This window comes from Aptenodytes forsteri, unplaced genomic scaffold (assembly GCF_000699145.1).
Source record: "Aptenodytes forsteri isolate BGI_AS27 unplaced genomic scaffold, ASM69914v1 Scaffold336, whole genome shotgun sequence".
Lineage (NCBI taxonomy): Eukaryota > Metazoa > Chordata > Aves > Sphenisciformes > Spheniscidae > Aptenodytes > Aptenodytes forsteri.
The window spans coordinates 2,655,452-2,678,311 of NW_008794911.1; the positions used below are offsets into that span (position 1 = coordinate 2,655,452).

Sequence of the window (22,860 nt, forward strand, 5' to 3'; positions counted from 1 at the left end):
GTGAAATACTTTTACCATCTCTTCAACGTATCCATGGGAACAGAAGGAAGTTTCAGCATACATGACAACTGAATCCACAGTGTTGTAATGAAAATAGTACAATTAGCTCTGGGCAGCAAGGGACAGTCCTGGATCTGATCCCAGCTGTGCAGGGGTGAGCAGTGATCTTCCTCAGAGGCAGTGCAGTGACATGGGCTGGCACAAGCCCCCCCTGCAGAAATGGAGACCCACCCAGTCATCTGCCACGTTTGCCCTCATCTTCCTCTGCATCTGTGGTCCAAGACACAAGCTGAGGAAATCCCCCATTATGTCTATTCTAAATGAAGAGGCTCAGTCAGCTCTTTGTGGACCTGTCCGTGGGGCACAGGTCTTAATGATCTGCATGCTCTGAATCCCATGTCTTCCACCTTTATTCTCCCAGTACTCCCACTGCCACCTAACCTGCTTCAAGTGTGCTTGCATTTTGGGAAACCCCACTGCCCATGTTAACTGGAATATAAATAACTTGGAGTATATTTTCAGAGGTAATGTCCTCTTAAGTGTGTGAGTTAAATGGATGCCAATTATTAATAAAACTTTACTTGTAATTTTAAGGACATACCCACCAGCATGGGTAGGAGTTACAAGTTTTGGTAGCCTCAGTTGCATTTGTGGATAGCTAAACTTTAGTCAGCATAAATGTGACAAACTTTGGTAAATTGTTTGACATGGTACCTAAAAAATACTTTGTTTTTTAAAACATAGTCCCATATCTTACCAATAGCACACACAGTTGAGCAACATATGAGTAGAAAAGAGCCAATGTGGAATTTTTACCAAATAAAAGTATTTCTAGAGATGCTATGTCTAGGTCTCACAATGATTCATTCACCAATCTTAAGCAGCATTGAAACAAAATACCAAGAAAAATGGTAAATATGTAAATCCCAAGCAGGCTTGGATATATCTGTTCCAGACATATACTGATATGGGGCTTAGTACAAAAATGAACAGCACGAGTTATATGAGAAGCCAGAGCTAACTCATCTACTAGTTCCCTGGCCTTTAAAAACATGACTAGGAGTTGCTTCTTGACAGTCCTGTTTACAAATGAAAATTCTGCTAACAGTAAGGTTCAATATTACCTGACTGACAAACATGAGAAGAAAGTCGGCCATTAGCTTGCTTATCTTTGGACAGCATCACGGGTCTCAGCTGATGTGACAATATCATTTCATTCAATTTTTGCTGCAATGCTAAGTAGTCTTCAGATAATTTTGATATCTGAAAAATATAACACAGGATTTTACATTATTATATAAGTAAGTATATATGTTCCAAGGTAATCAAAGGTAATCTCTGGACTAGAGAATGAATTTAAAAGGTATTGTTCCACGTACTTCAGTGCAGGCCCCTACCACACTTACCTCCCCATCCCCCTTTAAAATAAAAAGGGAGGGGGGGGGAGAAGACACATGGGAAACTCCACACTGCTGCCCAGTCCTGCATCTACCTCATATTGGTTCACACATGTGAGCAGACGGTGCCTTGCTGATGCAAAATAGCTTCTACAGCTGTAGGCATACTTCTCTGCACATGTGTGAGTCCCTGACATTGACACAGCAACTTTTAGTTTCATTTACAGAGACATTTCACAGGTTTACTGAATTAAGAGCCTTGCCTGGTAAATGCACATTTCAACAAATGTAAAGCTTCTGCATTTAACCTAAACCAGGTTAAAATGAACATAATTTTTTTGCCAGTGCTCTAACTTTGTCTTCCCTCCTTCCTGAAAAGGGTATTTTCTCTTGCAGCCCAAAATATGCATTTTTATAGAACACTCATTACAAAATCTCAGTCTCAGTTCAGAGTGTAAAACCTTGGTGCCACTGAAGCCAGTAAAATAACTTTGCCATTCTGTCATTGCTCAGAGTGTTATGTTCAACATACATAGCTTATAAGCTTCTTACCTGCCGCGAAAAGGCTGCCAAATCACAAGCCTCTTTCTCTGAGTCTCCCTTCAGTGTCTTAGAGTCTTCAGCCTCTGTACTGCTGCTTTCCCTATCTTTTGTTGTTTGGGGATCATTATTTTGAATGTGCACTGTTTCTGTTGCCTCCTTTATAGTTTTCTCTTGACTTTTGCAAGGTAGTTTCCCTTCTTTTCTGAGTTGTCCCCTCCTTCTGTAACCCCGGTAACTGCTCTGAATAACCACTGCTGCCTTCTCTTTGTCTTCTGAACCTTGTTTTTCTGCCTCAACTTGCTTCTGTGAGCCTCTTAGTGACTCTTTTCTTATAATTCCTTTACATCCTGTAGGCATCACTGCTTCATGTTTCAGGTGGTTTCTTTCCACATCCCTGTCAGTCCTGGGCTGGACCACAGCAGATTCTTGATCTTGCCCATCTGCACTGAGTGTGTCTTGATTATCTTGCTCTTGCTGGGGACTAGGTTCAGCTGTGCTTTTGACAGAAGATTTGCTGGACAGCTCTTCCAAAGAGGCTTGTTCTTCGCCTTCACCAACATGTTCTACTGCAGGGTTCTGCTTCACAGAAGCTCCCTCTCCTTCAGTAGATTTTTTTTGTTGCTCCTGTACATTCCCTGTGTCACTGTACCCAGAGCACTCGCTGTCAGTAACAGCATCAGCTTCATCTTGAGTCTCCTCGTTTGCTGCTTCTTCCAGTGTATCATTTTGATCTGGCTGCAGTTGTGCTTCAAGGAATTCCACAGCAGATAATTCTTCCTCTGCTATTTTTTTGTGCTGTTCCTTTATTTGTTTATGGACTCTGTAGCCTCTGTAATGGCTCTGAACAATGACAGCTGCTTCTTCTTCTGTTTTAGGAAGGGCACTCTTCACTCCAGCTGGACCTTCCTCATTATTTTGAAGTTCTTCATCCTTTTCCTTTTCACTAATGGATGCTGCATTTTCAGTTTGTCTCTTTCTAAGTGATTCCCTGAATGGAGTAGAGTTTTGGGCAAAAATTATAGCTGAAGGAGATGAAGGATAGTGACAACTTTACAACTATCTTTGGTGTACTAAATGGCAATTTGATACATTGCAACATGGGAAAGATGTAGTGCATATAGCTGGAATTAAAGATAGCAAACCAATCTCTGTCTGTCTGATGATTACTATTTCTTAAAGTGAAAAGGGACATCCCTGTTAAACTCTGCACGGAAAATTGCTAGGGGGACAATCTAGGCTGCATGAGGGCTGATAAAACAGTAAAGAATTAATTTAAATGTTAACAAAAACGTAAGGCAGAAACTTTTTAGCACCTTAAATATGTATAAATACACACAATCCTAAACGTATTCATGAAAGAAAACTGCCTCAAGTCACACTAGAAATGCAAAAAAGAATGATCCTGGGCATAGGTCCAGGTCAAATTTAAAAGACCTATTCCCTAAACTGTCTTTGTTACTATCAATAAAACTTCAGTGCCAGGTGAAATCTGCCACCCTGTTCCTTCCCTCTGAAAGACTCTGGATTCCTTCACAGCTGTTTTCCACCTCTCTGGACTAGTGTCCACCTACTTAAATGCTATCACTGAAAAAATGATGGTGATGAGCAAAGTGCTACTAGCTCCATTTCAGAGATTGGGACTACAACCACATTGCAGAGATATTTAGAATGTGATTCACCTCACCTAACTTTTAGCTGTTTGATGTGAGCAAGACATCTGGGTTTCCGCTGTCATCACCTATGCTTATCTCAAACAGTGACTTAAGATGAGAAGAACAGTTCCTTGAAGACACCTATTTCTTGCTCTTGTCTGAGCATTTTTTATGATGAGCTAGTTCCAAAAAGAGACTCATCTACAGATTACATTAACATTACAGGTAAGCACAATATTGTTGGTCTTTCCCCTAAATATGACTTTATTCCCTGGGCTTAAAAATAGGAGAAAATTGGCTACTGACTTTAAAACCTCCACATAAATGTACATTACCTCTGCATATATACCTAGAATAATCCTAATTTGCTTCACTTTTAGCTCACATCGCTGTTCTTCAGCAGGTAAAGGGACACATTTGAGTGACATAAGAGATAGAAAATAACACTACCTCCTCCTTTTGAAGATCTTCCTCTCCTTATGTCCCCTGTAGTGAGACTGAATTGTTATTGCTGCTTTGTTCCTTGCCTCAGTTAGTTCTTTTCTCTTCTTCCTGAGTAAGTATCCTCTGGCAACTGATACAAATTGTAATATAAAACAACCTTAGGCAACAAGAAATGGGTGTCCCACACATTTCAGAGAGTCAAATGATAACAGCATTAAACAAAAAGCAATAAGGAAATACGGACTGGGGTGGTGGTTATGATTACGTTTCATCTGAAATTATTCTGTCCCACAAAACTTTTTGAGATTTCAGACAGCTGTACCCATTCTACATGAGGATACAAACAAGCTCTTTCTTCGTATTTTATTGGACTAAAGAAAATACAGGAAGATACAGAATGAAGCAGAAGCATAGTGCTGTAGAAGTGCCTCTAGAACACAGTGCTCTCAGCCTCATGTACCTGCTTTGCCTGATTCAGGCAATTGATTTGACTCAGTCTTTCATTTCCCTGGGAAACGCCTGATTATCAGGCTATAGAGATTACCAGGCTCTCTTCTGGCACAGGCTTGGAATTAGCTGAACATTCACTAGATCAGAGAGAAACTGAAAATTTTATAGCTCAGCAGTTGCAGAAGACTTAGCTCATGCTCCTTTTGCAAAGACTCATTATTCAAAATGAAAAAGCTCAGCATGAAAGATGTGCTAAGCTCCACAGTAACCAGGTGCACTGTAGCAAGGGTACTCACTACTTGTGCTTTGTGGGAGGGACAAGTTAAAGTTTCTGGTCTGAACCAGGATGAATAAGGACTCAAACATCGGTCTTCCCTGAGACATGTAGGCACTGACTAGTCACTAGGGGCTTGATGCAGTTGCCGGCACATAGGTATCTAGTGCCATCTGAAGTGCTCCAGGATAGCCAAGGCATCTGCATGGAGCTGGCAGAAAGAACAAGACAGATGGGACTTTCTGGTGAGGGAAAGTTGAGTATACCACATGAAATAAAGCTGGAGGCCAGGCAAGATAACCTAGGGCATCTCAAATGACACTAGATACTAATATGGGGGCAAGTGAGCTGAGCATTTGGTGGTTTTGAATAAAATGAATCAAACTCTAGGCTCTGCTGACTAAAAGAGGAGTTTAGACACCTAGGTCACTTTTAGACATCTACACTGAAGTGTCTTAATCAGAAACTGAATTGCATTCAAAATGTTGCTTCAAAAATTCCTGAACTTGCAAGTAATTTCCTAATGGGAACTAGCACAGTCTCCACAGTGCTGTGATTTGGACAAGTCTGCAATTCCAGGGATTCAGCACAAATCCGGTAATCCCTGGCAAAATAAAAAGAATATAGTGTTTTGTCAAAATATTTCTGTTGAACTCTAATTCCAAATGCAGTACCAAGACTATGGTGGTAGAGGATTCAGATGATTTAAATACCCTGAGGAGATGGTAGATATGGGAGCTCTTACTCCAACTCTGCTGTGAGAGTGTTTTGCATCACAGGGAAAGGTCAAGCTCACTTAAAAATGGGAAGGGAGCATAAACAGTCTATTCTAACACATTCATATAACTTGGTGCTAGGTTTTATTTGCTTTAGCATTCCCTACTCATAATTTAGAGCAACTTGGGCTCCATTAGATGCAGTGGTTCAGTGTAAGAAGCACTGTATAAAAGGGACATAAATTACATCTTGATAATTGGATATAGGGTAAAGGAACCCAAATACTTACTGGAAGTGGCACAATCGGTTTTTATACTGCAGTCTGACAGGGCCTTAAAAAAGTGCAAATTATAAAGCACTTGGAATAGTTCTAGAGTTTCTTGGACTTCTGAGCCAATCCTCCTTCCATTTTCATACAAAAGCAACTCAACAGGAGTTATTTTGAAATAAATCAAGTTACATTGTCAATGGACATACCAATATAAGTTAAGTCTGGTCTTTTTAGACTTATTCTCGTTCACCTTTGAAATTTCCTGAGAACTTTGTTATGTGATAGTAGCTGTCTAAGCTTTGTTTTCAAACTGGAAGAAGAGTTTTGTATTGCTTTAGAAATAAATGGGGGGGAAAAAACCTGAGAGAGCTAAGTAAAAATGGACTTCCATTTTGTTCTGGCTTCTCGTGCACTGAAAAAAGTTGAAATAAAACTGCACACAGGACAGAGAAGGTAGACAAGAAGAAACATTGGGGAGATCGACAGAGCAGAGTGGTAAATTCATACTTTTGCATTTGCTAAATATCCTAATATAATTGACAACTTTCAGGTGTGTAATTATTTTTGGCACATCACTGGATTTGATTCTGGTTTTAGATTGTTTTCTACACTGATGAAGTTCTACGAGCTGCAATGAAGTGCTCTTCAGTACGCACTAACGTTGGCTCAGTGCAATTAACAGATGCATCTGACAATGATTAAAACCAGCACTGGTGTCGGTATATACTCAGGAAGGCATATCTGAGGTAGTTTAAATTAGATAGCCTGGGTACTTGCGGCACTAGCTTATATTTGGGGTTGCCACCTTTGTAATTACTGAAAGTGCTGTGCAGATTTGTGCCAGCTGTTTTCAGACCTGTGCCTCTTGAGTTGTACTGCTGCTGATTTCAGAGCTGCCTGGACTACATCTGGCTTGGGGACATCTCTGCATTGACAGGGGAGACGGAAATAAAGGGAGGAAAAAGGGATGTCACGTAGCATACATCTGGGCCCAAGGTGATTATTGCTGCAGAAGAGAAGGAATATTTTGCTAGGTTGGACTGAGCGATGGCAAAAAAGAATCAGAGACACGAGTGAAATTACAGGTTGTAGTCTTCTCAAACATAACCATTACTGATACATAACAAAACCTATTCCTAATAGGACAGCACACACACATACATTATATGCAGACTATCATATGAGACTTCAACTGTTTCAGCTGTAATACTTAAGACATATCAGACTAGGAGTGAAAAGGCTTGCTATGGCATTTAACCAGCCCACTTCACAGCTGTGGAAAGTGCCCCTAAGCTACTTTGAGGTACTGGTAACAGAATACATTGACCCGTTTCAACCACTGTATATAGATACATAACAGATAAATTATATCTCGGAATGTGTAAATGAGCATAGTCAATCAGTGTAGCTAGGTAACAGCAAAGAATCTGGATCAACATATTGTGTATGGATAGCACATTAAAAGCCACAAAAGTAAACAATTCTTACTTGCTTGAAGTCTAGTAATATATTCTTCCACTTTTTTATTACGTTTTGCATTTGTGTATTCTTTACGAGCAACAAAACCCCTGTAAGCTGAAAAGAGATGTCAAAAATTAAATAATCCATTAGGTACACAAAAGGCTGCAAGAATAAAAAAAGTCTGGACGGAATTATAGACATCCATTAAAATATTCATAAATATTTTGCAGGCTTTATCTTTAAAAAAAAATGGCAAACAAACACAAGCAGTAAATCTACATAAAAACTATGTTTTCTGGTGAGTAAAGTTATTATGAATGAAATGAACACAAAACACGAGAGAATCAGAATGTAAAATAAGATGATGTTTGAAATGTATTAAAAATTTCAGTTGATGTCTCCATCAACAGTGTAATTGGTCTTATTATCTAGGATGGTTAATACATTTTATTTTCATTATTATATTATACAATCTTGTCAGAGCATGCCAGAATATTATTAATAACAGTATCATCTGTGTAATCATGTCCTTCCGTTGTTAAAATTGCCTTTTAAATGTGACAGTGATAAACGTAACTTCAGTAAAGAGATTGTCATAACTTGGTTAAAAGAATTTTTTCTTCCCAAGAACAGATATCATCAAATGTAGATATTTTGTCAAATTTAACAGCAGGAAAACAGCAAAATCCACATCCAGCATGCACATCCATCTATCAACTGTACACAAGCACTAGCTTTAAGCAAAATGTTAAATGTTTTAAAGCTATTACCTGACTGTATTTTGATAGCACTTTGTTCCCTTTGTTCCTTTATCTTTTTGTATCTCCTTGAACCCAGCCACCCTCTGACACAAGCTTGAATCAAAATAATCATGTCAACTGTCTCCTTCCGCATTAAATTTAGCTGCTCCACATGATAGTATTTGAGGAATACCTTAAAAAGAGTAGGCAGACAAGCAAAAGTTTGTTACCCTCCCAGGCCCTGTATTCACTCAATCCATTTAACATCAACAAGAGTTACAAGTTGGTTTCAAATGGTGAACAGACTCTTTAGCTGTAGTATCTAAAGGATCATTCTTGTTAAAGATAGCATTTTGATTCTTTGGGGTATTAGTTTACCTGACTCTCCCCTTCAACATCTTTTGTCAGTGCCTGCTTATTCATGCTTTCATGGGAAGATGTTTTAAAGCCCCAGTGCAAAACTTCAGTCTGTAACTATAAATCTATGAGGCTGACAGTTTTGCTAACCTCACAAATCTGATGTGTGTTACATAAACATGATCCAAATCTGGAACCTTCAACCTCCCTGCTTTCCAATTAAATCTAAGGCATTGTTTACTTACTAAATTGCTTTTATCAAGCATGAAGCTCATATAACCCCTGAAAAACTAGTCGCACAAGAGATACAAACACATTCCTGGTGTACATTAGGATGAAATAGAATGCGTAGAAAGAGCTTGTGCAACTAAGACAATAATTACGCTTATTTTGCAGAATTTCCCCGATCTTTGATCACTCGTTGGTACAGATAAAGGTTAACCCTAATTAAAGTAAACGTAAGCTATAGATCTCACGATATGCTTCCTTTGGCTGCATGTTGTCCATTAGCCTTACTAAGACAGCAGAGGGAAATAAAGGTTGAGGAGGAGGTAACTTCATGGCTTCTGCCCCACCTATCCAGGAAGATGTGTCAGAACAGTTGTTTCTTCTACACTGAGGTGATTTCAAATAGTTTAGGATCTATCTCTCTTTCTATCCATATCCTTCCTGGGCACTTCTGTTACATTAGCAAATAGAGAGACTTGGTGCAGTACTTGTCTGACGCTGCTTTTCCCTGGCAGACCTCCTGAGATCTGTCAGTTGAGGGTGGGTGGGTGTCCCTCTCTGACACACTGGGAAGACTAGTGAGCTAGAACCAAAAGCAAGGGTATGGAAACAGACATGTATTTCTCTTTAATAAAGTCTTCCCCCACTTCACATATATGGGATCATCCTGCTATCTCTTCCCGCAGTGCTCAGCAAAGTCTGCCACAGAGGCCTCCAGCTGGAAAGCCAAAACCTTTTCCTCTCCCTTTGTGAGTCTGATTGCTCCAGGGAAGAAGTATAACTTGTTTTCCTTTAGAAAGCTTGGACTACGCTCACTGGGATCCTTACTACCACATTTTTTGAAAGAAAATGCAAGCAGTGTTGCTGTCACATACTGCTTTGCACTGTGGCCTCACTAGAGCTGATCAGAATTTTAACACTTTACAGGGTCAGGATTTCAGCCAGATATCAGGGAACAGTACCCAGCAAAGGGTGGGTTGTTTTAAACCGATAGAGACCAAGAGCTACCCCAACCAAATGGGTGAGAAAGCAAATTGCTTAATAAGTTAACAATGACATACTGCAATAATGCAGATACAGTATATTAAAAAATTACTTTAGTTTTTCCAAGAACCCAGTTGTCAAGGCGGGCTTTTTCCAAGATGGCAGCACAGGTTTCCGGGCTGACTGGAGGATCATCATTTGTTTTGTAACAGATGAGGTAATACCTAAAGGCAAATATATGATTCTTTATTCCATTAACAGCAAGCAATAGATGCAAATACATTTAAACCATTCATTTAAATAATAAAAAGTTGCATGAAAGAAAACATAGCACTGAAAAAAACCAAAACAGCATATGAAAGAAATTGCTGTGATTTATATGCAGTACTGAGAAACCCAATCAAAAGTGGATGAGTGACATATTGCACACCCTGGAGGGTTGTTTAATTCTATATCAACACCAGAAGGCTTTTAAAAAGTGTGCAACCCAAGTAGAGTTGTGCACCAGTTCTTTGGCTCTCTGCATTCTGTGAAAGTGATTTCAGTGGCAAAATAAAAATATTTTTAAAGTTTTTCTGCCTAAATTAGCTTATTTCTTATCTAGAAATGTCATGAAAATTTCATGTCTTATCTCATGTGCTAGACCATCTGCCTTTGAGATAGTTAACGTGATGTGAGATGCATCCTAGCTCCTGTTAACTCCTTGGATTCATCTTTGCAGATCCTTTTGGAACATATATGTGCCATTATGACATATCATATGTAAGCATTTAATCTGGCAATCTCATTACTCAGAATTAATTCTGACTAAGAAAAGAGGTGAGGATGCTCACACATAAAAATTACCCGTAATGTACCAGCTCAGCTGCTGGGTAGGAAAGTTCTTGTGTGTTCCAGGACTTTCCAAAATGCTCCGTAACAAAATGAACCATACCTATCTTGTTTTTTTTAATTCATGAAAATTACATTAATTATGTGTGTTTCCTGACAGTACATTCTTCTTTTTTTCTTGTTATTCAGCCTTTATACACAAAGCTTGGGTTGTACCAGCTTTAAATAATGGTAAGAATTTCCTCATGGAATAATAAAAAAAGAGACAATGTTGATTCCTGCATTATCACCAATTCCTACAGCTCCTTATTTTTTCTTTTTACTACACAATGAATTGGCTTATTTTTATTCTAACAAAATAATTTTGCCATTATTTCAGGTCTACCTGTAACTCTCAACTATTAAAAAAAAAAGACAAGGAGATAGATAATAAAAATCTCTTTTTGTTTGAGGGCCATATCCTCAGTGCTGGAGATCTGCACAGCCTCACTACAGTCAGGGGGCATGCTCTCTGGAGAGCTACCCTGTTACGTTCACTGCTTTCCTCTCTTCTACCTGAACAGTAAAATTTTTTATAAAAAGCAGTGACCAAAAGCCACAGCACATCTTGGTGCAGTGATAACTACCTTTTCCCATGCTGCACTCTTCCAAAACAGTAATAGTCCCAGGATTATTCTTTCCAGAAACAGTGCTATAAAAACATCACTTTGTCCTTCCTCCCTCTCCTTGTGCACCTGCAGCACTCTGCTGCCAGCTCTCTGTTTCTAGTGCACTATTACTTTTAAGTGCTTCTGTCTGCATGGGTGTTGCTTGCTTCTTCCCAGTTTTGATCTCCATTCCATAAATCTCAGTTCTGACTGAGGCAAATACTCAGGGTCTTTATTTGTAAGAGAGAAGTACAGATAAGTGTTCAGGATTAATTTTTTGGGGCGGAGGAAGAAGAGACAGTTAAAGGAATTATAAAATCAGAGCGAGTTCATTACTCTTCTTCTTAACAAGTGACTAATACTCAGAAATTACATTTTAAACAAAATTATGCACTTAATGAATTTATCAGCCCTAGATTAGCAATACCAAATTATCATCCACCTTGCACAAGCAGATGCTGCACAGTGCTGAACATCAGGAGCTAGAGAAACTGTGGTGCTCCTTGGATGCTATTGCTCCAAATTCTTGGCTTTAATTTGAAGCATTCAATTTCTAAACCTCAAGTCTTTGAAGAAAACTTGCAGATTATAGGCAAGACAATTTTTACCCAAACGTGCAGGGAACCTAAAACAATGAGATGCATCATCTTCCCCTACCAATCCAAAACAGGTCACTAATCTTGTGCCTGAACTACTCTTTGTCATCCAGTCTGTAATCTTCTTTGTCACAGGAAATGTCTTTGTATTTTTTCTTTAAAGACCATACCAAAGACACTGCTGATGGTTAACAAACACTGAGCAGCAATGACAGGAGAGAAAAAGGCTTCTTCACATCAATGTTACCGTTTTATGAAGTTAGCGAACAGTATACGGTGTGAATAACCCTGTCTTCGAATTCTTGCTGTCTCCAGAATTCCTGTGTAACGCAGCTGAACCAACACTTTTTCTTTATCAAACTTGTTTGCCTGCCGGTCGTTGTTTGGCTTGATGCACCTGACAAAATGAGGCTGGCCGACGACCATTTTGGATAACAAATCCATCAGAGAATACTGCAAGAAAGTAACAAGATATCTGCCATCAGGATATTTATAAAACTTGTATATAGGTCCATGTGTAGCTGACATTTTATTTCATATGATCAGAATCATGTCCAAAGCCATTTACATTTCAGTAAGCTGGTACTTTAATGAGAGATGAAGTAAATGACCCAACAACAATTCTAGCTCTGATAAGATCTCTAAGTTACTAGCGTATACTACTTGACAGAAACACTGATATGGATGTACCAAATTCCACCCAGAACATTCTCACAAACTGCCATAATGTCTAACATATGATAGAAACTCTCCTTACACTTATTTGCTTCTCTTGGAGCCTTGTTAGGTAATTACAGCCCACTTTTTCTTTCTCCCATTGTCACCTATTTGAAGATCTTTATTCACCCAGAGAGTAAATCATCCATCTACAGATGGGAAGTGGAAGAGGAGCAAGCCAGTAAATATTGCCATCCCTTCATTAGACTGGAGGAAACTAAGGCCACCCCAGAAGAGGGTCTGCTTAAACTGCTCTGATCTAGCATGTCCTGTTCATTGTATAGGCTGATAGTGATACTATAGCTGCCCTCTAAGAGGAAACTTTTGAGGAGGGCAAAACTAGAAGTACACAAAATCACAATTCCAAAGTTGTACTTTCCCACCTCACCAGGGTACCAGGCTAGCAGAGGGATACAGTTTGTAGCTCCCCATGCCAACTGAGGTGAATCTGGTTGTAAACAACCTTGACTGGTGTTTTGTAAAATTGTTTCATGGGAGAATCTTATTAAAACACAAATGAAGAGGCTCAATTCAGCCTGACTCAACAGAAAGAGGCAGCCAGGAGGTAATGCAGTTCAGCAGTAGGTTGGATACATGAAACTAGTGTAGGATGTCAAGAGCCATATGTTTCCTATTAAAATGTGCAATTCCATTCTGGACAGATGCTGCACCATGCACCAAAGTGCTTAATTAGCTTCATCACTAGTGTGCCAATCGAACACAAACAAGTAGGACACGCTAATGGATAATTTTTCTTTTCCACTCAGTCTGAGGTGGCAGATGCTTTTCTCAATCACCCACAGATTTCTGCATACGAGTAAACCAGTGGGGCTGAAGCTGAATCTTCATTTAAGAGCATTACCTAGCATTATCTGAGCAGGGATTTCCACTACAGCAAATAATAACAGAAAAGTGTAAATATAATTAACTCATTTGCAGCCTCTGATGCTAGATGTGCTGGTAATGCACTGAATCACAGACATTAGGTTTGAATGAGATTCAATAAATTTTTCCATCTAGAACTTTAAAACACCATGCAGCTTTGGAGCACCATGCTATCTAGGCTGAAATTATCCTTCGCAGTCCACAAAGCTGTGCAATTGTATCTACTAAACAGAGATCTTGCTCCTTACTGTTCTCTGTCATAGATGTAAATGAACTCTTATGGGTCGTGATCATCACCTCAGCCATCTTTGTTTTTGCTGGGAGAGATGACTAAATAAGAGTTGGAAATTCAGAGCTGAGCCCAAGTGAACCGACTCTGTGCACCACTTTGGAGGAAAGAATGCTTTTCACAGCTATTTTCTATTGCAGGACCAGCAGCACAGCCAGTGCTTGGGAAGGTCAAGAGCACTGCTGAAGGAGCCACAAGGATGGACTGAGGACAGCCTCTGAGCAGTAACCATCAAGATCTTTCTCTGGAGCTCCTGCTTCAAATTAACTTTGCCCTCTTGCTTCTTAAGCTCTTAAAGAAATGCTATACCACTAATGTCCAACCTCCCTTTATCTCCCTTGGTGGAAAAACAAGCAAGTGAAAGATTAATATCCATCACCATACATCGTCATGACAGAAATGTGGCTGTGTAATCAAGTACAATTAAAGATGAAACATCACAATCTCCTCTAGATATTTGTACTGCACAGACCGCTGCAACATATATGCAGTTCACAAACTCTAAATGGATCACTGTTGACTCTAAGTCAACAGGGGCATTTCAAAAGGTGAAAGAATAAACATTCATTCTACTCTAGACAAATTTATTAAAAGATCTGATATCTTACTCTAAAATAAGAAGCGACTGTCTGTGTTTTCATGCTGGTTGTCTCTCTTGGATGATGTCCGGTATCTCCTGCTTCATTCTATAAAGATGAAGAAAGAAAAATGACACTTTTTGTCTCTGTTGAACCTGTAGTGCCCTTTCCAATGCCACAACAAAGCACCCCTCAGAGAACATCATTAATTAAAAAAAAAGTATTCTAAACAGAAAAAGTTACAGCATGATCACTAGCACAAATCAGTTACACCAGTATGTTACATTACTTTGCTACACAATACACAAACGTTCACACACAGAGGACACAATCTGATAACGGAGCATCTATATAACTGCCACAAATAACCTGACAATGTCTGAGGTCCTGAGTTATTTCATCATCACTGTTATTTTGGTAGTTCTCTAAGGAACTTGACTATACTCCACACCAATATTTTAATTTCTCTTTTTGCTACAGTACAGGTAGGAAATAATATTTTTTCCCCCTGAAGTTGTTATAAAACTATAGCCAGAAAGAAGGGAAATGTTAGGTTTTTACCTCACGGGAGGAATATGAATTGCACAACACAAAGATATCCAGCTAAACAGAAAAGAAAATAGGAGAGGGAGAAAAACCAAGGAAGGGGTTACTTGCTTACTTTTAGTACCAATAACAGTATTGCCTTTCTAGTTTAAATTAGGGTTCAATGCGGAATCACTAAATCAGTTCTCTTACCTTCGTATGACTGATTGATTTCTGGGGGGTCCACATTTGGTAACTGATTGTAGTTTTGCTTTTAGTGTGTGCCAGGTTACCTATGGGAAGATGAAAGAAAGCGACCTACCAAAATGCTTACATCTCATCTACACTAAAAACTATGCTGAACCACCTTATTCATAAGTGTAACCATATGATTATAAAGGTCATTGACTTTTTTGGAGTACGTCCTTATTTCCCCCTTCACCCTTAGGATGGAACAAGCTCTGAAGAAGTTGCATGAAGATGGAACATGGGCTGAATTTTCCTCCTTCAGCACTTATGTCACCTACTAGAGCAAAAAAATAAACAAACAGACTGCTGCAGAAGGTAAGAAACATACATCTTAGAGTATCCATGTGGTTTTACCCTAAAGATGTTATTGTACTATTTGAGTTCTAAGGGTACATATATATTAGTTAAAAAAAAAAAGTGCTAGCACCCTTCTCTGGCCCTGGGGGCAAGTGACATGGCATTACTCAAGTCTATACAACCAAACTCTGTACTTCACTGCTCTTTAACCTCCTGGTAAAAATAAGGTTGTATCTTTCCACAGAGCTTGTTGGAAACCATCGCTGGCCTGTGCTTTCTCTTGAAGCGTGCCTGGGTATGTCTGGGAGACTGCTAGCTGACACGGTCCAAAACTGTCCCAGGGAGGCATGCTAACAATTAATCAGAATGGGCAATCCTGTGGGAGTGTTTCAGCTACTGTTCACTGGCCCTGTTTGGTTTACTAGCACAGACATAGTCTTAAGACTCTAACCTTTGAATTCTTAATCAAGTAATACCTTTATTATGATGACTTAAAGGACTAGGTGCATTTGGAGTGGTTTACACAGACACTGGTCTTCTAAAAGAATAATGAGAATTCTGCCGAGCTTTCCGTCATGTCACTCTATGTTGATAAACCCCAACCATTGCTGCACGCTGCCATTGCTTCTGCTAATAACACCTCTGGAATCTCACTCTCCACTGGGACAGCCTGTAATCTCTCTGTGCTCAGCTACTATCAGTAAGAGGTGGATAAGAGTTGGATAAACAGCTGCAAATATACGGCACGACGAGCTAATGCGTCATGTATTATGTGATAATATCAAGCGCTAAACCTCCCTTGGGCTTAGCTGAATATCACAGGGTGGGAAGGAAAGAGAGAGAATTACTCACACCTAACTTTAGCTATCTGAAAGTGAGGTGTCTACGGGATCCCCACTGTATTCAGTGGAGAGAGGCACCTTCAGAGGAGATTTACCCCATCCTAAGAGAAACACCTGAGATAGGCAAGATAGGTTGGACTCTGGGTAAACCTCTACATTTCCACTGATTCTAGATGAATAACTTAGATCAGAAATCTAACTTTTAGTTGGCTATAGCTGGATGGTTTGGGTCAGTTTTGAAAGGCTACACACAGTGTTTCATAACATTTAACATGAAGACTATAACAACCTTCAGAGTTATCTCGCAAAACATCATTACATAAGATTTGGGATCAGTTCTTGGGACCATTTGGGCCCTGACTTTGGCTCTACAGAAATTATAGTTTAGTGTCTTAGCAGATATCAACAAGTCAAAAAATTCAGGCAAGGACACTGAGCTCAGTGTTTTCCCAGGAACACTGACTTAAAATAGACCTTCAAGACCAAATTTTGCATTCCACCAGCAAAGCTCCCTTTGTGAAGAATAGGAGCCCTGCCAAAACCTCAGTTTCTGTAAGCTATGATAACATTTTAGAGAAATTTCCATTAGGCTCTTCCAATTTAGCTTTTCTGTTCTACTACAAGTACATCTCCCATGTAGTTGTACAAGAAAGTAATGTTGTAAAGTACCTACTGTATGGCATCAATGCCATCATGCAGGGAGTAATACAACACAATAGCAAACTGGTTGTAAGGAGACTTACCCATCATCCTAAAATGGCAGGTAGGACACTGTGCAAGGACCTGGTTCAACTAAGGTGAAACTTAGGAGTAATTTCTGTAGAGCCAGTCATATTCCTCCACCCCAACTTATGAACTCCCTGAGGAAGGGCTCACTACTAGGATCCCATCAGTTACCTATTGTAAAGGACTAAAAGACTGGGGAAATAGAGGAGTGTCTCTTCGCTCTTTGCAGCAGATGTTAGGAGCCCCAACCTTGCTTCTCTACTACTTTAGAGAAAAATTGCACTGAGACAAAACAGGCAATTTATATATGCTCTGTCCAAAAAAGGCCAGTGGCTTACCTGATCCTTTTTGTTCAGTCCTCAACTCAAGGGATGCACTCCACTCCCTGTCTTGCTCCCCTACCCTGAAGAGAGGACCCTGAAAGAAGCCTCTACCACTTCCTTGGCACTTGACCAGACCAATCCCTCCCCTGCAGCTTGAGATGGCTGGGGCTCCATTCTGTATAGATTCTAGGGTTGGAAAGTTAAGCCACAAAGTGTATACTGTCATCAACAAATGGTCATATGAAACCTAGCAGTGGTCATCATGAAGGCTAGAGAAGAATAAGAAGATTACCACAATAGCAATACCTGTTTTTGTAAGAGGATGGGTTACCAACTGTCGCGTCAGATTGTTTTCAGATGATCGCAGTAGCAGCACAATATCAGCTGGCAGAGTATCTCTATTTTTGGCTAGGAATCCGCTTGCATTATATAGAACCTGTTTAAAAAGTGCTTTTATGCATCTTCTGGGCTTTTGAAAAGTAATTGTAAATTTAAGCATTCTGGCATGTGGCTTTTAATATATCAAGATACACAAATAGTTTTTCAGCCATTGGGCTCGCTTTTGCTTACGGTCTTTCTTTTGACCACTGAAAGTTCTTACTTTTCAATACTGAGAACCATTGATGCAGATCACTAAAAGCAAATCCATCATTCCAAAGTAGCTTGACATTTATTTTCCCTAATGCAGATATGTTAATATTAGTTTTAGCCACCGTGGATTTATCACTAAGACAAGTGTATTGTAATCCTCCTTTACACAGGAGTCATGTGTAAATGCACAATTAACAATGCACTTGATTTCAACCATATCACACAGGATTACCCATATGACTGTACAATCTTTCTGTCCCATTCATGTCATGCTGTACTGGACCCAGGACTTACCACTCTTCCTAGAGATCTCTGTATTAATTGTAGAGGAAGTTTGCAAAATCACAAACTGCATATTGGCAATTGAAGTATCTCTAAAAATTCCAGGAATGGTGTACCTAACTCAAAATGTACCTCTAGGGCTCTATCTCAATGATGTTGTAAAGGACCCACAAGAAAACCTGGCCTGTGAAGAAGGGTAGAAGATACTGGCATATTTAATTTAGAAAAAACCCTCACAAAACAACCCTTCAATTGTAACAGAAGTAACAGCCTTCAATTACAAAAAAAGCTTGTAAAGGAAGAGGAAATAAATTGTTCTCCAGTTCCACAGTAAACAGGACTAGGAGTAATGAATTTACATCACAGAAATGGAGATATAAATTAGACAGTAAGAAAAACTTCCTAATGAAAAAGCTTGTTGAACACTGGAAAGGGCCAATGGGGCATTGGTGGAATCCCCATCTTCAGTGGCTGGTATCAGGAATGGTACAGGGAGAGCTGGCTCTCTGCTCCTCAGCAGTGAGATATGCTATGCTGGTGAAGTGTAATCCAGCTGGAGATGAGGTTCAGAGGAGTTACTGCAGGCCTTTTGTAGCTGGCTGACTTACACAAGGGGCAAGTTATCTTCCATCAGCTGATGGGCAGTATGTTGCCTCTTTCCAGGCCAGCTGCTCCAGCACTGCACAGACCCAACATAGTTTCCTATGTGAGACAGCAATGCCCTCTCCATACCCTTTAAAAGAGCTCAAAAGGAGGTGGGAGCTCCTGCTTTCACGAGGCAAGGTTCAGGTAACCAGTGGCATCTTGCTGCAGTGCATCAGCAGCTCCTCCTGAGTTTGAAAGTCATGTGCAGCAAGTCACCTTGTACAGGAGGGCAAGATGCTGCTCATCAGATGAAGCAGAAAGCAGGGCATGCACTATCTATCTGGCTGATGACAAAGTACAGAACTAAGTGAGGATGATGGGGTGTAGGAGGTAGTAGAAAGAATGGAGCTGGATCCTGATTTGAAGCAGTGGGAACAGGCATGGCACAGGACTTTGAGGAACTAAGGGGAAAATGAGTTGCATTACATAATGGTTATGTTTTGGTTCTTCTATAATACAGTCAGTTCATTTACCTGCCAACATTTAAGAAGAATACACTCCTGCTATTGCTTTTTTTTATGAGGGAAAATAACTTTTCAGTTTACTTTTGATGTGTAAGGCACTGCCAACGTTTCCATGTCAGGCCTGAATAGATGAAGGTTGAGAACCAACCCAGCTGACCTCTTCTATTTCCTTCCAGCCCTACCATTCCACAATCCCCAACTAATATCATTAGGTCTCTTACCTTTCCTGCATAATGATAAATCCCAAAGGTTAGATCTACTCTTTTGGGTCTCCAAAAATATTTTGACTTCAAATTATCTTCAAATTTTTCTGAAAGGAAACACATATCTTGTCTTACTGGAGTTACTGTACGATAATTGTCTTCTGAAGCTGTATTCCTCTAAGGATATTGCCTGACTTGTCAGACAACGCAGAGGCACAAAACAGACTCTGATGTTTTTAAGGACGAAGATACCATAATGGTCTTGTAACAAAAGGCACTGGATAGCAAATATGGGAGCTTTTGGATCAGTTACTTAGTTTGTACCAATTTTTTTCTGTGTGACCTCAGAAAATTGCTTGCCTTTCTAAGCTTTTGATCTTCATATAGGAAACAATGTAGTAATCCTTCCTAAGGATTCCTTGGGGAATTGTGAGGAAACACTTACCACTTGATTGAGGCCTCTGTAGTGTAAACTAAAAAGTATAAGGATAGTAAGACAACAAGCTCATATAATTGCTTTAGCATGGGCATCGTTACTGGATGTTATTAGGTTTTGTGATTGGGTGTTGGTTAAAACTCTCATCTGACACTCTGCACATTCGAAAATGAGTAAAACAAGGATTTATCTGCACAGAAACCCCACTGAAATAACTAAATCAACTGTAACTGCAACTACTTAGCAGCACTGAAATATTCAGGATCTGATTTACAACATATTTAGGTGTTTTAATTTTAATTTCCGAATAGAAAAAAAAAGGAAGCATAATTTGCTGAAAGGCACTGAGGCAGGTTTGCAGCCAATACCCTTAAAAAGTACTAAAATTCTTGTTCAGATACGGCTCATCAAAAATCTCAGAACTGAACATGACTCAACTTTGAAAACAGTGTTCTTGGCATATGAACCTAGAGTTTTAACTCAGTTTGATCTTTATCTTTCAAGCCCTGCAGCTAAAAATTCCTGAAGGCAGGAGAATTCAAAACCTGGATCAGCAGCTTAGATTCATTTGTACTCTTGATGTTTCTCTGTCACAACTTCAAAAACACATCCATCCCTGCATGCATGCCTCCCACTAACATACTGTGACACTGCAATGGGGGCTCACTAAAAACATAACTAGCATATAGCCTAATCTGGACACGCCAAACAGAAATCTAACAGGGAGACATCCTGCAAAACTGTGAAATAAACCATATACTTACCTACAAGTGTCTGATCTGTTGCTTGTGGGAATCGACTTTCCTCATCCAGAAGGGACAATAAACCCATTGGCTTCTGCAGGAACATATCTAAGAGGGGCCTGTTGTCCTCATACTCTATAACTCTTGCATCAACACCTTCATATAGGTATTCATTCTGTAACGAGCAACAGAAGGCATGTTTTGTCTATGTATACAGAACCACTTCAGAAAATAATTCACAAAACTACATTGAAAAAGTATGCCCTGGGGCTCAAGACATCAAAGTTTTGCAGGAACAAATGTCAGTTGGGATGTATCACACTGTCAGGCTATAGATTTTAATTTGCCTTTGGGTATGTAAGTGCTGCCTATGGCATATTTGGTAAAGTAAGATGCTTTCCAGGAATATGCAAGAATTAAAGAAACAGAGTTGAAGAAGATAAAGTATAGTGTTTGCAGATGGAGACCTCAGTGTCTATTTACTTCCCTGGTCTGCAGTGTAGAAAATATTTCTTAATAATTTAGAGCTACATTTACATTCCCAATTTGTTGCTCAGATCTATGTGAGGTACAGTGGCCAAGATTTACAAAAATGACTACAGATTACAGAGGCCTCACTTGTTTGATCCCCCTCCTCAAACACCTGGAAAACTTCTTATGTGGAGAAGAATGGTGCACACACGTTCTAATAATGAAAGAATGGTGTACGTACTTTCTAAAAATTAAATAAATTGTCTCAGGTTGTCCTCTACAACATTTTCACTCCTTTTAAGGAACTAGGGAAAGGTATTCAGCAAGATTAAAAAACAATGGAAAAGCTGGCAAGGTTTTTTGTGTGTTGTTTTTTTTTTTTCTCCTGAAGACTGCAAATATCTTTGGATTCCTACCAGACTGAGAAAAACCTGATAATAAATGCTGTGTTCACAGTGTGTTGCGATGGTTTTATCTTGAAAATAACTTAAATTATAGCTGAAGAATACAAGAATGACGTTCTTTAATCCTTCAGCAAGGCAGAGGACAGCTGTAGACTTACCAAGAGAAGCATAAATATAGCATTATTTTTGCCTGCATTACGTAATGCAATAGGAGTTATCCACTGCACAGTGCTCCCATATATACCAGGGCAGCCTTCAGTCCTGTGCAGGCTATACTATGAAACACATAATTAAGCCTTTTGATCTACTTTAAAAATCATCCCTCTTCCAAAGGATAGGACTTTATAAAAGTGTTGTATTAATGTATGGTGTTAACATCACAGTTGTGCTATCCTGAATTCATTGTGAAAAGAGTGTCATAAACATGAATGATGGCTAATATTAACAAGTTCAAAGACCTCTAACCCTGAAAGACCTCTCCTTATGTGTCATTCACTTGAGTTTGAATGAGTGAAGGCGGCAATATATTGAGCATTTCGAAAAGGAGTTAACTGCCACATACAACAGAAAAGCACATGTTATTAGACTTCATACCTCTTAATCTCTAAGCCAGAGAGAAACAGCAAAATAAATAAAATCAATAATGCTGTCCCAGAAATACAGGCCCAAATAAATAAATCTGCTGATCCATTTGAAAGGGAAGACAGAATGTATACCTAAACCCTTCCAGTATCCAGATTGATCTAATTTCCCAGGACACTCTTCACTCTAAGGATAGGTTATGGCTCAGTTTATATGCCTGTACAAGGGTGTAAGCAGTAAGAATCTCTCCTACAGCCCCATGAGGGCTCCTCATCTCAGACATGTAACATCATTAACTTCATTCATGTCTCCCTCGGAGCAGTGGACAGGTGGAGTTTTGGTTTTTATTTTAATCAGTGACTTGAGTAGCAGGACAAGACAAGGAGAGTAATAAATGTATCACTGATATAGGCAAGAAGTTAATCATACACCTGTAGGAGCTAGTGGCAGGAAGGGAATGAGTCCATGTTATCTCCCAAAGATAACACCGGAGTAGAGGCAGCTTAACCGAGGGCTACAGCTGTACTGACACACAGATGTTACGTTCATGAAACCAGCTGTTACTGCTTAGGATTATCAAGAGTACCCTTATCAAGGGGGAAAAAGGAAGAGATTGCTCAGGATGAATCTATCGGAGAAGAGTGTTTCTGTGACACTCAGACATGGGGAAAAGGGAAGAGATTGCTCAGGATGAATCTATCAGAGAAGAGTGTTTCTGTGACACTCAGACATCCTCAAACAAGCTCTCACAGACAACCTATCTAATGATTAACTTTTTCCAACTTCAAATGCTTGTGAGAGAGGCTGGTTTAGAGAGCTGATAAAAGAGTTGTCCTCGAAACTGAAAGGAGGTCTGTAATAGCTGTACTACTACACCGTAACAGCAACATCTGCTCCCCTCCCTGCCTGGCCAGTGCGCAGGGCCTGACCTCCAAGCCTGCAGAATATGTGACCATTCGGTCTTTTGTGTCTGCACCTCGACAACTGAGTGAGTGTCAGCACCGACGGTTTCGGTA

At 39.6% G+C, this 22,860-nt stretch overlaps 1 protein-coding gene across 1 annotated transcript in view; it reads right to left on the minus strand.

The window, feature by feature from the left end:
• MYO3A (myosin IIIA) overlaps nucleotides 1-22,860 on the minus strand; it is a 115,382-nt gene that overhangs the window by 15,014 nt on the left and 77,508 nt on the right. Inside the window, 12 exon segments of the mRNA XM_019470996.1 lie at nucleotides 1,125-1,263; nucleotides 1,950-2,928; nucleotides 4,043-4,166; nucleotides 7,237-7,323; nucleotides 7,980-8,142; nucleotides 9,631-9,742; nucleotides 11,840-12,045; nucleotides 14,092-14,169; nucleotides 14,800-14,879; nucleotides 17,330-17,459; nucleotides 19,227-19,315; nucleotides 20,409-20,562. Coding sequence (XP_019326541.1) covers nucleotides 1,125-1,263; nucleotides 1,950-2,928; nucleotides 4,043-4,166; nucleotides 7,237-7,323; nucleotides 7,980-8,142; nucleotides 9,631-9,742; nucleotides 11,840-12,045; nucleotides 14,092-14,169; nucleotides 14,800-14,879; nucleotides 17,330-17,459; nucleotides 19,227-19,315; nucleotides 20,409-20,562 — 2,341 coding nt within the window.